We start from the raw sequence: 16,643 nt of genomic DNA, 5'->3' as shown, positions 1-16,643 counted from the left end.
ACGCAAACGTTTCGTTGCGATTCGCTACAGGAGGCGCTTTTTGAGGATACAAATCACGCGCGTGCTGACTTTTAGTGCGTCACAGTTCGCTGCCAACCAACTGCCGCTTAAGAAATCGTCGAACGCGAGATGGCCGCATGGCTCGGAGGTCAGAGATCGGAGGTCAAAGGTCAGAGACGGCACCGCTGAGAGTCCTGGGTTCGAATCCGGGGTTCGGCCCACTGCCTGCGATTTAAAGCGTGTTCTCGAGTCTAGCGAGATGACTGTCTGAGCCTGGGCATCAATGGCTACACCAAAACAAGTATACCATCACATTTCATGGTTATGTGACAAAGAACTTCGATTTAAACTATTTTTTGTTTATTTTACCAGGTAAGGCCCCACTGAGCTATGTAGCCTTTTTTCCAGAAGCGACTTGGTTATCACAAATGATAGCCTCAACGAAGTGGCTTATCATCACGTGGAACTTTATAGCAGCCAAATACTCTGAAGGCGTATTGTCGATTCTAAACGTGGTGGGGAAAAACCGGAGGGACCCGGAGAAAAATCCACGCGACCACGGGGGAGGGAAAGAGACACGCAAACTCCACATATACAGCAGGCGTCAGGGTCGGGATCAAACCCATGACCTCCTGCATACCAGGCGAGGTAGTTAACATCTCTTAGCCATCGTGATCATGATGAGAGAGAGAGACACACAAACTCCAAATATACAGCAGGCGTCAGGGTCGGGATCGAACCCACGACCTCCTGCATACCAGGCGAGGGAGATAAAACATGTTTTATCGGTGAGTACCACGTGACGAGCGAGACAGGAAGGTGCTGCCCTCTGTTGTGATTGTGGACTAGAGGTCACGTGATCTCGGAGGTAGCTCCGTTGTGTCTACGTCCGTAGAGCCCATTCTGTTTCCTGAAAGAGCAAAACAAAGTCGGACGTCATGCCCAACAGTAGCAGTAGGATTCTAGATTTGAAGCTTTCGTGACTGCAAGGATTCATATTCTTAGGTTTTTTCGGTAAAGTCACGTACGTAAAAAATAAAAATAAAATAAAAATAACGACGTTTCGGAGGCAGCACAAGCTTCCGTCTTCAGGTGGAACCGAAAAAAACCTAAGAAGCTTCCGTCTTCAGGTGGAACCGAAAAAAAACCTAAGAATAGTAGCAGTAGGAGCCGAAAATCACGGTCGGAGAGGCATTTGGCACAACCGCGAAAAAGCCCCCACCCAGTATTCCTGCTGCTGCTGCTGAACGACTCCTCCCCATCACATAACACTTCAAACTCCGCATAGCACGCGATTCATTTCACATTCCTCCATCACACTCGCACAGCAGTAATTCGCATTTTGAGAGGAGACCGAGCCCAGCTGATGCTCTTCAATATTTTCAACGCGGATTTCGCCCCCACATTCCAGCGACCGTGGCAATGCACAGAATGCCGTGATCAGGGGAAAACGCAACGACGGCGAAATAGCGTTGGATGACAACTCGGAGCTCGAGAAACGCCGTTCAGGACGAATTTCAAGACAAACTCCATGGGCTGCACTGCGCCGAGACCTCCCGGTTGCTCCCCTGAGTTGGATTCCCAGCCACAGTTAAACGTCACGAGGCGAGCGATATATCAGACCGTCTTGGGACCCCCTTTGCCAACCAGCAATGGTGAAGTATGGTCATATAACCCCGAATAAACGACACGGACGTGGGGATGTACCTCGCCCAGGATACGGATTAACTGGGGCCTTTCACGAACTCTCCCTCCCGTTCTGCTGACACCACACTTTTAACACCCCCCCCCACACAGACTGCTCAATTATCTCAAGCACTATCGTCTCATGCACCATTTGTATAATTGCCGTTCAGCGCCTCGCAACAAAGGCGCCGCTGTATAAATCGATGTCAGATACGGGTACGAGCGTCATATACATACACACACGGTATATGTGTGTGTATGTATGTATAGATGTGTGTATGTGTCCATGTATATGTGTGTATGTATAGGTGTGTGTGTATGTGTGTATTGGTGTGTCTGTGTGTATATATAGGTGTGTATATGTGTATGTATGTGTATGTATAAGCGTCGTGGTGACGTCACCCCCACTTAGTGGCGAATGGCAGTTGTTGTTGTATAGGTGTGTGTGCATGTGTGTATGTGTCTGTGTGTATGTATAGGTGTGTATGTGTGTATATGTGTGTGTATGCAGTAATTGGTGGGAGCGGTGGTGTAGCGGTTAGCGCGCGGCGCTACGAACCTGGCCACCCCAGTTTGATTCCCGCTCACGGCCAACACCAGTGACGATTATCTGAACCGGTCCTGGGCCTCCCCTAGGTCGACTCAGCCTCAAACGAGTGCCTGGTGCGGTGTGTAAACATCGCCACTGGGGAGACAAAGGCGGTCGGGCGTGGTGCTGGCCACCCACCCCCTCGTGTACCGTTCCGCCTTCATAGGTGCTCGCTAACAGCACTTGCCCCTACAGTCCGTTACGGCTATACGGGGCATCTTTGTCTTTGTCTGTTGAACTTCTTTCGCACCGTACGTAGCCAAACGGAGGCGAAGGACAACAAACTAAACACAAAAAAGCAGCTCTAAAGAAATGCGTTTGCCAATCCGGGTCATTTAAAAGTGCATCGCTCCAAATGGCTTCCAAATATCGGAAGGGCAGGGGCGTTCCAGACGGCCGCAGAAACGCCTCCGAAAGCGCCCCGCGACGCGGTGACGGCCAGCCACAAGCCGCCGGTGCTGCTCTGCTGCTTGCTGCGTTGACGATGGTTGACTGCCCCTTGACGGTTCATCTGTGCGCGGAACGAGACGCGGCCTCGTCAACGCTTTTCCGTGTCGGCGATCGGAGGAACGACGTCGGTTGCGCACGCGGTCACCTGAATCACCCCTCCCCCCGGCTCATGCAGGTGTGTGTGCGTGTGTGTGTGTCTTATTCGCGTGCCGTGTGCCACCGGCCCAGGTCATAATGCACCCGCTCAAAGCGCGTGGCTGTGTGTCTTATTCGTGTGCCGTGTGCCACCTGTCCAGGTCATAATGCACCCACTCAAAGCGCGTGACCGTGTGTCTTATTCGCGTGCCTTGTGCCACCGGCCCAGGTCATAATGCACCCGCTCAAACCTCGCATGTCCATGCTCAAGGGGGGACTCTGCGTCTCCGTCATCTGGGTACTGGCCACCGCCTTCTCCCTGCCCCACGCCGTCTTTCAGAAGCTTTTCAGCTTCGAGTACAGGTACAGCACCCCACTCCTTCCCGTCCCCTTCCTCCCGACCCTATTCAAGTCTGCTTTGAAACCCCATCTCTTTAAAGTGGCCTTGCCTCCTTAGTTTGGGTCCTGGTTCTGTTTTTGTGTCCTGCTTTTCGTGCATTGCGATCCTATGATGGATGCCGCATTAAACAGATGCCTCACCTACACTTTGGGTTATCCCCAAGTGACACATCCCCCCCCCCCTTCCCAGTGCCGGATTAAGCGAGTGCGAGGCCAGTAGCATTTGCTATAAAGGGGCCCTACATTAAAAATATATATAAATATTAAAACACATACATTTTTTACTTGCGAAGTAAAGTAATTGTAGTTTTTCATTGGCTATACAGCCAGATAATACGACAAACCGCTAACTGTAAACACCCGGTCGTTCGTAAAAGTCGAAGGCGGTATAGTACTATAGTAATAGAGCAAGTGCAGAATCACTAAACCGGAATTGATAGCTTGAAAGCATTTAGGCTGTCGCCTGAGGATGCGATTTGTAATTATTGGCGAAACGTTGTACTCAGATTGTAAACAAAAAAAACTATCTCTTTAGTTTATTTCGATTTAAAGCTTTCGTGACTGCAGGGATTTATATTCTTGGTTCTTTCGGTAAAGTCACGTAGAAGGGAAATAATAAAAATAAAAAATAAAATTCTCACTATTTTATTATTTTCCTTCTACGTGACTTTACCGAACGAACCAAGAATATCTCTTTGGTGTTGAACATCTTTAACACCTCTGGATGAAGGTAAATCCTCTCCTTATGTTTCATCATTTTGGCTACGTACACTCGCGAAACATAGCTCAACGTGCGTTCAATCTTCGCAGCGCGACCCCTGCCAACTACGCCCTTCCATTCTCCATCACCGTCTTGGGAGCTCTGTCAGAGAGCGTGTTGAGTGAAGATGTCCTCGATAAAAATACACAATTAGATTAAGGGGCAGTACTGCAAGTAGGTATTTATATATATATTTTTTACCTAATCAGTATCGACTTTTCAATGGTTTACCCTCACCGTAGAAGAGCTCACGATGTGACACCGATAGCCGTAATTGGTGTGGAGATGTCAACTACCTCGCCTGGTATGCAGGAGGTCGTGGGTTTCATCCCGACTCCGACGCCTGCTGCATAATTTCAGTTTCCGTGTCTCTCTCTCTCTCCCCGTGATCGTGTTGAATTTTCTCCGGGTCCTCCTGTTTTCCCCCCCTCCACATTTAGAATCAACATCACGCGTTTAGAGAATTCGGCTGCCGCTATAGATTTCAAGTGAGAAAGTAAATCTGGCTGTGACGGTCCCACCTGATGACGGAGACTTGTGTTGCCTCCGAAACGCCGTGATTTATTATTTTATTTCTATTATTTTTCAATTATATTATTTATTTTTTACCTACGTGACTTTACAGAAAAAAACCTAAGAGTATGAATCCTTGCAGTCACGAAAACTTCAAATCTAAAAGTAATTTAGTTTAAATAGTTTCGTTTATGGATGACATTGGGACGAAGGATTAGCCAATAATGTGCTATTGCTATGAGCAGCGCCACTGTCTGTCTAATGAATAACACAAGAAGCATTGCTGATGTCCCATCACCGGTCCACCCCTAGCAGATGGCCGTGTGTTTGAGGCACACCAGAGGGAGGGAGATCTGTCACGAGTTGGCTGTGTTTACAAATCCACAATATATCCACTCAACAACCACCATCCCTCCTCCCCCTGCCTCCCTCCAGATGGCGTGGAATGTCTTTACAAATTTAGAAACACAATCGTAGACGCGTTCGTTTTTTTTGTCATTCCACTTTTACTTTTTGAACGCTGCGGAGAGGAAGAAGAAGACGAACGTGACGCGTGACGAACGCGACGATGTGGTTTTATTTTTCGATTTAAAGCTTTCGTGACTGCAGGGATTCATCTTATTGGTTCTTTCGGTAAAGTCACGTAGAATGGAAATAATAAAATAATAAAAATAAAACATAATAAAATAATTCTCACGACGTTTCGGCCACAACGAAAGCAGCCGTCCTCAGGTGGAGAACAGGTCTGTTGGAAAGACAGCGTCTGAATGGGCACCACCATGCTTGGCAGCGTATATTTAAGCTGGGTTGGAGGGGGGAAGGGGCGCCTTGACAAAATAATCTGCATATCAAGAGGAATTTAGCATATTTATGGGAAATGCAGATATGGGATTAGTCACTACTTGTGGAATGTCTCTACTTCGCCACGCTGGTCATTGTGCGTCGGTTGAATGAGTTGCCCATGACATCGCTCGCCACTGATCGTTAGCCGTGGCCGGGAATCAAACTCCGGGTCGCCCGGGTGCGTTGATTGAGCGGTGCGCTAACCGCTGCGCCTTCGCTCCTCCGCGCTCACGCGAAACAATCCGTATACAGACAACTCAAAGGCGCCGGAATTGCAGCGGCGAGTTCGCCTTTGCCATTTGACATCCTTTTTGTCCACCCATAGTGTTGCTCAAGAGCGGAAAGATGGTGACCTTTCAGAGCCTTGGACATCAATGCAGTGGCATAACGAATTTAAAAACGCCTGGCATCTGAAAGCGGTGTAGGAAATTGTTTATTTGAACTGTTTGGAACACAAGGTCATTTTTTTTCCCATCGGCGAGTTTAAACATTTAGAGCTTCCGCAGTACGAAGATTTTCTTTTCTTAGTCCAGTGACATTTGGATGAATGAATCGTGGTCTAACTTATTATTTTTTTCCGTTCGTGTGCGAGCAACCGTGAGTTTGTTCTGCTGTCTGCCGCCGCTGTCGCCAGATTCGCTCGTTCAATATCGGGCGCGACGGGACGGACTCAGGGTGCACGCTCGATGACAAAAAGCAACAACCGGAACGAATACATATTCAGAAACTTTGATTTGATGATTAATGGTTCACGGTCGTCTACTTTTCTCCCCGCGGTCTCAATAATTGCAGCCACCCTTAAATCATTCTTGGCGGTGCACGTGACATTTAGTCCGACGCATTTAGAATCAACTTGCGATTAGAGGAGTTGGCTGTCCTACATTTCCGCGTGACGATGACGAGCCACTTTGTTGACCTATCATTTGTGAATGCCAGGTCGCTTCTGAAAAAGAGCTATGTAGCTCATTGGGCCTTGCCTGGTAAAATATAAAATATATATTTTTAAAATTCGCTTAATGCGGCAACACCTCGGTTTACATCGGGGTGGGATGCGTTCCTGAAAGGTGCGAGGACGAATGTCGAAACGACGTACGGAATCAAAGCGATTTACAGGGTAGTAGTAGCAGTATTAGTCGTAGGTGGTGGTGGAGGCCGAAGGCTGATAGGCGACGTGGAACGATAACGGAGGGCCAAGGCCGTCAGCGACGTGAGAGGGTGTGCGTGGGGGGGGGTCGAGGCGACGCAAATCCGGCCGTGGAGTCAATAAAACAAAGTGACGACGTATTCGCGAAACGACGTAGCAACAGTGGAAGCGACGTAAACCCTGGGCATTGCTGTACACCCGCCGTATTAATCAGGGCGGACGCTGGGTTCGAACCTCCGCAAACGACGCGTATCCTTCCGCCTGCGTCACCCACCGCCGCTCGGCTCGTGAAATAAAATAACAACGGCAGCGACGTTTCTCTCTTCCCCCAGCAAAGAGCACTACCGGAGCATGTGCATGCCGGACTTCCCGGAGCCGTCCGACGTGGTGTGGAAGGCCCTGGACCAGGCGACCTTCGTGCTGCTCTACGTGCTGCCGCTGCTCATCGTCTCCGTGGCCTACGTGACCGTCGCCAAGAAGCTGTGGCTGCGCAACGCCATCGGCGACGTCACCACCGAGCAGTACGTGGCCCAACGGCGCAAGAAGAAGAAGACCATCAAGATGCTCATGCTCGTGGTGGTGGTCTTCGCCGTCTGCTGGTTCCCGCTCAACTGCTACGTGGTGCTGCTCTCCAGCCAGGCCATCCAGACCAACAACGGCATCTACTTCGCCTTCCACTGGCTGGCCATGAGCAGCACCTGCTACAACCCCTTCATCTACTGCTGGCTCAACGAGAGCTTCCGCTCCGAGCTCAAGGCCCTCGTGACCATCTGCAGGCCACGTGGGGGGGCGGCTCCGGCGGCGGCGGCGGATGCCGGCGGCAACCCGCTGGACGTCATCCCCCGCGCGTCGCGCCAGGCGTGGGCCGAGCAGAGGCCCTTCAACGGGCCGTCGACGAGCAGCGCCCGGTCGACGGGCAACCTCGTGACGGTCAAGACCGACCTGTCGTCGGTGGAGCCCACGATCGCTGTGAGTGGCGGCAGCGGTGGTAGCGGTGGTGCCGCGAGGCAGTGAGGGCCCCCCACCCCCCTCCCGGTTAATGCCGCGGTTTGCACTGTCTCGCGGACAGCACCCGCGCCGTTGCCGGTTCGCAGCGGAACGTTTCAACGTCGTGCGACGTTACGTTGTTCATGTCGCGTGTTGTTATTATACTTGCTTCGCCGAGGAAAGATTGACCGCGCCTCGTAACTTTTTTTCACGAGGGTCCTGGCCAGGTTTTTTCGCATTACGGGGGGGAGGGGGTTGGGGGGGGTAGATGATTGGTATGTGATAGGTTTCCAATTGAGTAAAAGAGAGCAGGCCATGCGTTCTTTGCCACTCAGTTCGAATTTTCCAAATTTACCTGCAAACTACTCAAATGGGGGGGAAAAGACATCGCAATCATCAAAACTAGCGGACGAAGTGTTTTTTCGCGTGGACATTTCACAGCAGCCGATTGTAAATGTGGAGGGAAAAACTCGGAGGACCGAGAGACAGAACACGCAGACTTCAAATATGCAGCAGCAGGCGTCGTCAGGGTCGTGATCGAACCCACGACCTCCTGTTTACCAGGCGAGGTAGTTAACATCTCCTAGCCACCGTGGTGGCCAAAATTGGAGCTCACGGTTGTATTTTTTACAAATATTTATTTTTATTGAGGCACATGTGCAGGCCCGATACATCTCGTCGTGACGCATGCACACACACGCACACAACACACACCGTCAACATGAATCCAACCCCGTTATGAAAAGCAGGGGGGTGTAGAAAGATGAAGGAAGCAGTCTCGCTGCCCCAAACCATACAAGGTGAGTCCCACCAAGGACAATTTTGTGTTGTTATAATAATAATGGGGAAGGGGTGACAAGAGGAGAGTGGGATATAACCAAAGCACGCCTGACATTGAGAATCAAATAAAAACGCAAGAGGCGACCTCAACGAGTTTTTTTTTATTTTTTTATCTTTCGCACTCCTCTGGATCCGGCTCCCCGTATAATCTTGCCGTGGCGATGGCCTCCTTGGTCCATGGTAGAGGCCGACCGAAACTGAATTTCTGGTTTCGGTCGAAACCGAAAGTTTAAAATTGACTTTCGGCCGAAACCAAAATAAACCGAAAGTAAACAATTTACGGTAATTGTTTTTTTACTCTTCGATTTAAAGCTTTCGTGACTGCAGGGATTCATCTTCTTGGTTCTTTCGGTAAAGTCACGTAGAAGGGAAGTAATAAAATAATAAAAATAAAACATAATAAAATAATTCTCACAATGAGTGAGAATTATTTTATTATGTTTTATTTTAATAATAAAAATAAAACATAATAAAATAACTCTCACAATGAGTGAGAATTATTTTATTATGTTTTATTTTTATTATTTTATTATTTCCCTTCTACGTGACTTTACGGATTGAACCAAGAAGATGGTTTTTTACCCTTCTATTTGGCAACAAAACTGACACCTTTTTTTGCCAAAAATGTGATAAAAAACCAATTATCATATTTTTACTGGCAAATGAGGTTCCAATGGTAAAAAAATTACTTTCGGCCGAAACAGAAACTATGCCGAAAGAGGCCATTTGCCAAAAGTCCCCCCTCCCCCCTTAACTGGTACTTAAGAGCTTGCACCTTGAATCCCTCCCTCGCTTGATGCAGCAAATCTGGCTGTGACGGTCCCACCTGATGACGGAGACTTGTGTTGCCTCCGAAACGTCGTGATTTTGATTGTTTTATATTTATTTTAATTTAATTTTTTTACCTACGTGACTTTACCGAAAGAACTAAGAGTATGAATCCTTGCAGTCACGAAAGCTTCAAATCTAGAGCCATTTGCCAACTTTCGGCGCCGAAACCGAAACCGAATTTCGGTCGGCCTCTAGTCCATGGTTACCTGTCTCCCGACCCTCCATCCCGGGTGTTGTACGAGGGGTGGTCGCTAATGGGTGTCGGCTTGTATTTGATGGCGCGGCGTGTGACGTGCGGGGGGGGTGTGAAGGAAGTTCCAGGACCCTGGGAGTAGTGGGAGTTGAACGAGTGACCACCACCTCACCCCCCTTCCACGACCCCGTCGCTGAGCGAAGGGCGACTAAATGCGACGTCCTAGCGACGTTGCATCCGTTACGTCCGTCTCCAAAAGGGCTTCGTTGGGATCGCGATGTTTGCAGGGACCGCCCGCCAAAATAGCAAACGCACATCGGTAAAGTACAGCTTGTTTTTTGTTTGCTTGTTTGGGTGAGATCGCGTACATTTATAAATGTATTATGTTTTATTTTTATTATTTTATTATTTCCCTTCTGCGTGACTTTACCGAAAGAACCAAGAAGATGATGAGAACGTATTAATTTGTTTCTTCTTGGTTCTTTCGGTAAAGTCACGTAGAAGGGAAGTAATAAAATAATAAAAATAAAACATAATAAAATAATTCTCACGACATTTCGGCAATTCAGACGCTGTCTCCCCGACAGACCTGCTCTCCACCTGAGGACGGCTGCTTGCGTTGTGGCCGAAACGTCATGAGAATTATTTTATTATGTTTTATTTTTTATTATTTTATTGCTTCCCTTCTACTTGACTTTACCGAAAGAACCAAGAAGATGAATCCCTGCAGTCACGAAAGCTTTAAATCGAAACGTATTTATTATTTACGCGATCTATACAATATATAAATTATTTACGCGATCTAACGCGATCTAACGCCCCCCCCCCCACCCAAAAAAAGAAAACAACCCCCTGTATTATGCGCTCACCGTCACGAGCCACAGCGGCTCGTGACGGTGAGCGCACCGGGGGGACTTGCAGGCCAAGAAGGCCACTCGACACCCCGTCGAATAGCACCACACTGCAAGGACAACAACAGCGAAAACATCAACATATATTATATTATTTTTTATATTATTTCATTTTATAATGTTGTATTTTTATTATTTTATTATTTCCATTCAACGTGACTTTACCGAAAGAACCAAGAAGATGAATCCCTGCAGTCACGAAAGCTTTTAAATCGAAATTTAACATCAACATAGGCGACGCGTGACATTTTCAGCAATATTGGCCCCCATACGCTTTGATTCTTTTGGTAAAGTCACGTAGGTAAAAAAAATGAAAAGATAAAATTTTTTTTTTTTATTAAATCACGACGTTTCTATTGCAACACAAGCAATCATCATCACGTGTGACAACCACAGCAAGTAATTTTACCCAAGTGGGAGAGAAGCCGGAGATTGCTTGCGTTGCGCCCGAAACGTCGTGATTTATTTTATTTTTTCTACTCTACGTGACTTTACCGAACGAACCAAAGAGTATGGATTCCTGCAGTCACGAAAACTTCGAAACAAGATTGGGCCCCCTTCTCAATGCCAGTGCGTATTGTTGTGTTCCTTTGAGGGCGGTGCCATCGGACGGGTCTTGCGCGTCACGTGTTCGCCCGCGATGTCGTTGTTGGCTGCAGTTCGATCTCTCGGCGCGGCAGGGTGAAACATCGAGGCGACGTTTCGTAAATGCCCCCCTCCCCACCCCGCCCCCTCCCGCCCTTCTCCACCACTGCCCCGCCCCCCCCGCGTCGATCCAACCCGGCCGTCTAAATGGGTTCACCGCATTGGTCGATCGTCAATCGATTCGGATAGAATCCATTGCTTTTGTTCTGCTGCCTTGCCCAAGATTGCGTTTGGTGTTGCCAAATCGGCAGGAATTGACGTAATTATGCAAATTGTACGTTACATTTGTTATGTGTATGCATGCATGCATGTATGCCGAACTTCATTCGCGCCGTACTTCGCCAAGCCTGCTAATTGGAAGTGCGGGGGAAGGACAACAAACGAAACTAAAAGCAGCTCATTTACTTGATACAGCTGTCGTGGCTGTGACGGTTCCACCTGAAGACGGAAGCTTGTGTTGCCTCCGAAACGTCGTGATTTTTATTTTATTTTACTTTTATTAATTTTAATGTTTTACCTACGTGATTTTACCGAAAAAAACCTAAGAATATGAATCCTTGCAGTCACGAAAGCTTCAAATCTAGAATTAAGTTCTAAACAAATGAGCTTTCGTACAGACGGCTCGGTATGCTCACGATACCCACACCTCCCCAGCAAGTACAACTCCAGGCCCGCTTTCACCGACGATCCGAGCTAGCCGCCGTCACTAGGAGGGGGGGGGGGGTTGCAGGAATAGGCATGTGTCATGTTGTCCTGAGTTCGGGCAGTTTCAGAATCAGTATTTGTATTTATCCTGGAGGTATCCCATAAGCTATGAAGCTATAATAATAGGGGTTTTCCCCTTTTTTCTGGCAACAAAACTGAAACCTTTTTACAAGGATTCATGTCTGCATTAACCACAATACTTGCAGTCAAAATGCAAACAAAAAACACACTATGATTGCATGTATTGTGGTTAATGCAGACATGAATCCTCGTAAAAATGTTTCAGTTTTGTTGCCAGGAAAAAGAGAGAAAACCCTATTATTATATTTTGGTACTGGCAAAGGATGTCTATTGAAGCAATGAAGCTCTTTTTTACAGCTGTTTCAATCGTTGGAAGGTCCACTGAGCCGCAGTTCTTTCAGTGGAGCTCTCCATCATTCGTACTCTGCGCGCACCAACAGTTTAACAGCAACAGAGTGTGATGTACCAGAAGCACATTTATCAGATAATTAACTTATTCCTGGCCCCGGAGGCTTAGCGGCAGAGCGAACGGCATTTTTGTCACGTTGCCCTGAAATCCAGCGGTTTCAGAATCAGAATATTTAGTCATACTAGAGGAATCCGATATTATAAAGTTATTTTCTCACAGACTGGAAGTAGTTGGAAGGGCCGCTGAGCGCCAGTTTTTTTCTTCCGTGCGGCAGCTGATGTGGATGCAAAGCGACAGCAACAATTTCACATTCAGCTGGTCTAGCCAGCAGAAGTCGCAACCGGGTACCCGATACCCGTACCCTACCCGATACCCGGCTACCCGTACCCGGCCGGGTACGGGTATCCGTTTGCGACCCTGGTGCGGCCGGGTACGGGTACGGGTAGGCCGTGAGTCACTGGGGAGTAACCGTTTGTCACTCATTTCCCAACGTCTTGTCTCTTCTCACGATTCAAGTTCCTAGAATCAACCCACCCGCGCCTGCAACGTGGCTTCATCCCAGAGGTCGCAATCGGTTACCCGATACCCGTACCCTACCCGTTACCCGGCCGGGTACGGGTATCCGGGTATCGGGTAGGGTACGGGTACACGTTTGCGACACTGATGCGGCCGGGTACGGGTAAGGAATCAAAACCCGTTTGCGACCTCTGCTAGCCAGGCAACCGCGTCAAGATCCAGCGGAGCAGCAGTCGTGATGTATCGCCGCTGTGATGTTGTTAAACTGTTGATGCGCGCGGAGTACGAATGGTGGAGAGAAATATCGAGGGTTTTTTCTTGCCGATTTGGAAAAAAATGTCTCTTGTTATTCTGGCTGCCGATCCCTGTTATAGGGCAACTCGATATACGCACAGCATATCGAGGAAACGTTTCATGAACTATCTGTTTCGAGGGATGTCCGTGATTTGTTCAATTTTGACCCCTGGGGCTCAGTGGTTCCTACAATTTCACATTGAGCTGGTCAAGCCAGACCACGGCGTCGAGAGCGAGCGGAGTAGTAGTCGAAGTGCATCCATAACTTCAAATCGAGATTATTAGTAGTCCATCTTCTTGGTTCTTTCGGTAAAGTCACGTAGAAGGGAAGTAATCAAATAATAAAAATAAAACATAATAAAATTATTCTCACGACGTTTCGGCCACAACGCAAGTAGCCGTCCTCAGGTGAAAACCAGGTCTGTCGAGGCGTTAGCGTCTGAATGAAACAGCACACGCGCTTGGAGCATATATATAAGCTGGATTGGAAGGGGGGAAGAAAGGGGGAGCCTTGAAAAAAGAATATGCATATCAATAGGAATTTAGCATATTTATGGGAAATGCAGGTATGTGATTAGTACTGCATATGCCCGTGCATTATGCAGGATTAGCAGCATCAAAGGGAGGGGGATTAGGGAAATGCAGGTATGTGATATGGGAAATGCAGGTATGTGAATAGTACTATTTATGCCCGTGCATTATGCAGGATTAGCAGCATCAAAGGGAGGGGGATTAGGGAAATGCAGGTATGTGATATGGGAAATGCAGGTATGTGAATAGTACTATTTATGCCCGTGCATTATGCAGGATTAGCAGCATCAAAGGGAGGGGATATTATTCGTAGCGTATCGCCGGCTGGGATGTCTGCTCCGTATTTGTGTGGTTCGGGGCAACGCGTCCGTTGCCCGTTGTGCGCAGAGTCCGTTCCGGATGACTCCGCGGTCGCAGGCCTCCGCCGGAGAGTTTTTGTTTGTTTGTTTTTGTTTGTTTGTTGTTGTTGTTGTTATACCTACGTGACTTTACCGAAAAAAACCTAAGAATATGAATCCTTGCAGTCACGAAAGCTTCAAATCTAGAAGTTTTTGTTTCATTTAATTTCCCATTCACACCTCGGGCATCGGGCATCTGCTGCCACGGTTTTGCGCGGTTTGGTTCGGAGCGGCGTCAATAGATGCCAGATTGGTTTTCACGACGACGAAGACGACGAGGAGGAGGGGGCGATGGGCTACAACAGCTGCACAACATTCACGCTGCGGTGCCCCCCCCCCCCCCAGCAGAGATTGTAAACGCAGCTACCCAGCGTCGAGCCCTGCGCACACCGCTCGCACCTGCCGGCCTGAACTTAGCCAACGCCGTTTAACGCTGTCCCCTCCCCCCACCCCTCTTCCCTCTCCTCCTCCTTCTCCTCCTGTCCCGTGGGTGCAAGTCCCAGCCACGTGCAACCTCCTTCGCTCGCTATTCTCAAGCGCTGGGGTGAGTTGTGTGGCGACGGCCGCTCCCCCCGTCCCGTTCGCAATTTAAAATGAAACGATTCCCAGCCAGTAGTAGGTTTTTACCCTTTCAACTGGTACAAAAACTGACACCTTCTTCTTGGTTCGTTCGGTAAAGTCACGTAGAAGGGAAATAAAAAAATAATAAAAATTAAACGTTATAAAATAATTCTCACGACGTTTCGGCCACAACGCAAGCAGCCGTGCTCAGGTGGAGAACAGGTCTAAGATAGACGCTGTCTTCTCGACAGACCTGTTCTCCACCTGAGGACGGCTGCTTGCGTTGTGGCCGAAACATCGTGAGAATTATTTTATTATGTTTTATTTTTATTATTTTATTATTCCCATTCTACGTGACTTTACCGAAAGAACCAAGAAGATGAATCCCTGCAGTCACAAAGCTTTAAATCGAAATTTAACTGACACCTTTATATAAGGCATCATGTTTGCAATAACCACAACTCTGATGATGATAATGATATGCATATATAATGATATGCATACATAATGATATGCATATCATTATCATCATCAGAGTTGTTGTTCTTTTTTTTGCATTTTGACTGCTTGTGTTGTGGTTATTGCAAACATGATGCCTTGTATAAAGGTGTCAATTTTTGTACCAGTTGAAAGGATAAAAACCTATCACTATATTTTGCCACTGGTAAAGGAGGTCTCATAGTGATTCCCAGCCACTCTGAGTTCGCCGATAGAGGCTTTTCTTCGTGCCACGTCGGTCATGGGTTTGTTGTTGTTGTTTGAGTGTTTTATTTTTCACCATACTGCTGTACTCACTCAGATTCAGACTTTATTATTTCGGCCGCAGCTCTTTTCACGGAGAGACGACCACATCACATGGCTATCGGCAGTGGAGGCGGCCTCAGCACGCTAGACGTTGGGCATGTGCAAACGAATTAAAGCAGCAGCAACAGCAACAAATTATTGACATGAAAACCAAGCCATCTTTCCGTGAACAGGATGAGCAATAAATAAATCAATAAACAGCGCTTAAAAACAAACACAAATGATTCAAAATGAAGGTTTTTGGGTTAGATCGACACAGCCAGTAAGGTTTGTCACCTTAACAAAACGTGCCAATTAGTTACACTACGTCAACCCACCGGTGTGTTGGAGAGTAAATCCACAACATTTAGAAAATATACAACATTTAGAAAATCTACAACATTTGCAATTGTAAATGTTGCAAATGTAATTTTTGTGGTTTTTGTAAATGTTGTGCATTTTCTAAATGTTGTGAGTGAATCCACAATATTTTGAAAATCCACAACATTTACAATTGTAATTGTTGTGGATTTACTCTCCACAACATTTGCAATTGTAAACTCACCGGTCGGTTGAAGTAGTAAACTAATGATCACGTTATGTTTACGCGACAACCCTCACTGGCTGTGTCGGCTGGTGGAGGGTCACGGACACATTTATACTTACGCGATCTAACCCAAAAACCTTTATCATGAATAATATCGGTCGCGAACTCCTTAACTACGCGTTAAACCGAGTAAAACAAAACATCAGTGGTTAAAAAAAAAAACACTGGTAAAAAAGAAAAAACAGTGGTAACAAAAAAAAGCAGTGGTAAAAAAAAGCAGTGGGAAAAAAAGCAGTGCTAAAAAAGAAAATCAGTGGTAAAAAAAACAGTGGTAACAAAAAAAAATCAGTGGTAAAAAAAAAATCGGTGGTAAAAAAAAAACCCGCCACAGACTTTCGTGTGAATCAAACGACCCGTGCGTGCCTGCACCCGTCGATTGGCAGGCCTCGTGTGGTGGGGCTCGGTGTGGGCACTCTCCCAGCTCCTCTGCGGCGTTGGTGAAGGGCAGCGAGGACGCAGGCAGGGGGATGGTTTCTGATTTCGCCGTCAACCGATGGTCACCATGGCTGGGAATACGCTGCTCGCGTGACAACGGAAACCAATCTGTGGTGTTTGACGCGCGAGAGAGATTTTTTTTTTACGGAAAAAATGAAATTGCGATAAAATTGACAGCCCGGCGGAGCTTCCTCCTCCGGGTACACAACGCAGTCAACAGATCTCTCGCCACCACCACCACCACCGCCACCACCACCGCCACAACCGCCACCACCACCGCCACCACCACCGCCACAACCGCCACCACCACCGCCACAACCGCCACCACCAACGCCACCACCGTCGCCACCACCACCGCCACTCCCACAACCGCCACAGCCACCACCGCCACAACCACCACCACCACCACTACGGCCACCACCACCACCGCCACCACCACCACTGCCACCGCCACCAC

The 16,643-nt window shown here is 47.8% G+C and overlaps 1 protein-coding gene across 1 annotated transcript in view; it reads left to right on the top strand.

Moving 5' to 3' along the window:
- The window catches only part of GPR83 (G protein-coupled receptor 83), a 33,953-nt gene extending 19,605 nt beyond the window's left edge, over positions 1–14,348 (top strand). The window contains exons 3-5 of the mRNA XM_078618098.1: positions 3,090–3,223; positions 6,852–7,488; positions 14,298–14,348. Of these exons, the coding sequence (XP_078474224.1) occupies positions 3,090–3,223; positions 6,852–7,488; positions 14,298–14,348 (822 nt within the window). The remainder of the gene's footprint in view (positions 1–3,089; positions 3,224–6,851; positions 7,489–14,297) is intronic.
- Positions 14,349–16,643: the final 2,295 nt, after the last annotated feature.

This window comes from Lampetra planeri, chromosome 56, assembly GCF_965212315.1.
Source record: "Lampetra planeri chromosome 56, kcLamPlan1.2.h2, whole genome shotgun sequence".
NCBI lineage: Eukaryota > Metazoa > Chordata > Hyperoartia > Petromyzontiformes > Petromyzontidae > Lampetra > Lampetra planeri.
Note: the sequence above shows the minus strand (reverse complement) of the source record. Positions and strands in the feature narration are given on the sequence as shown.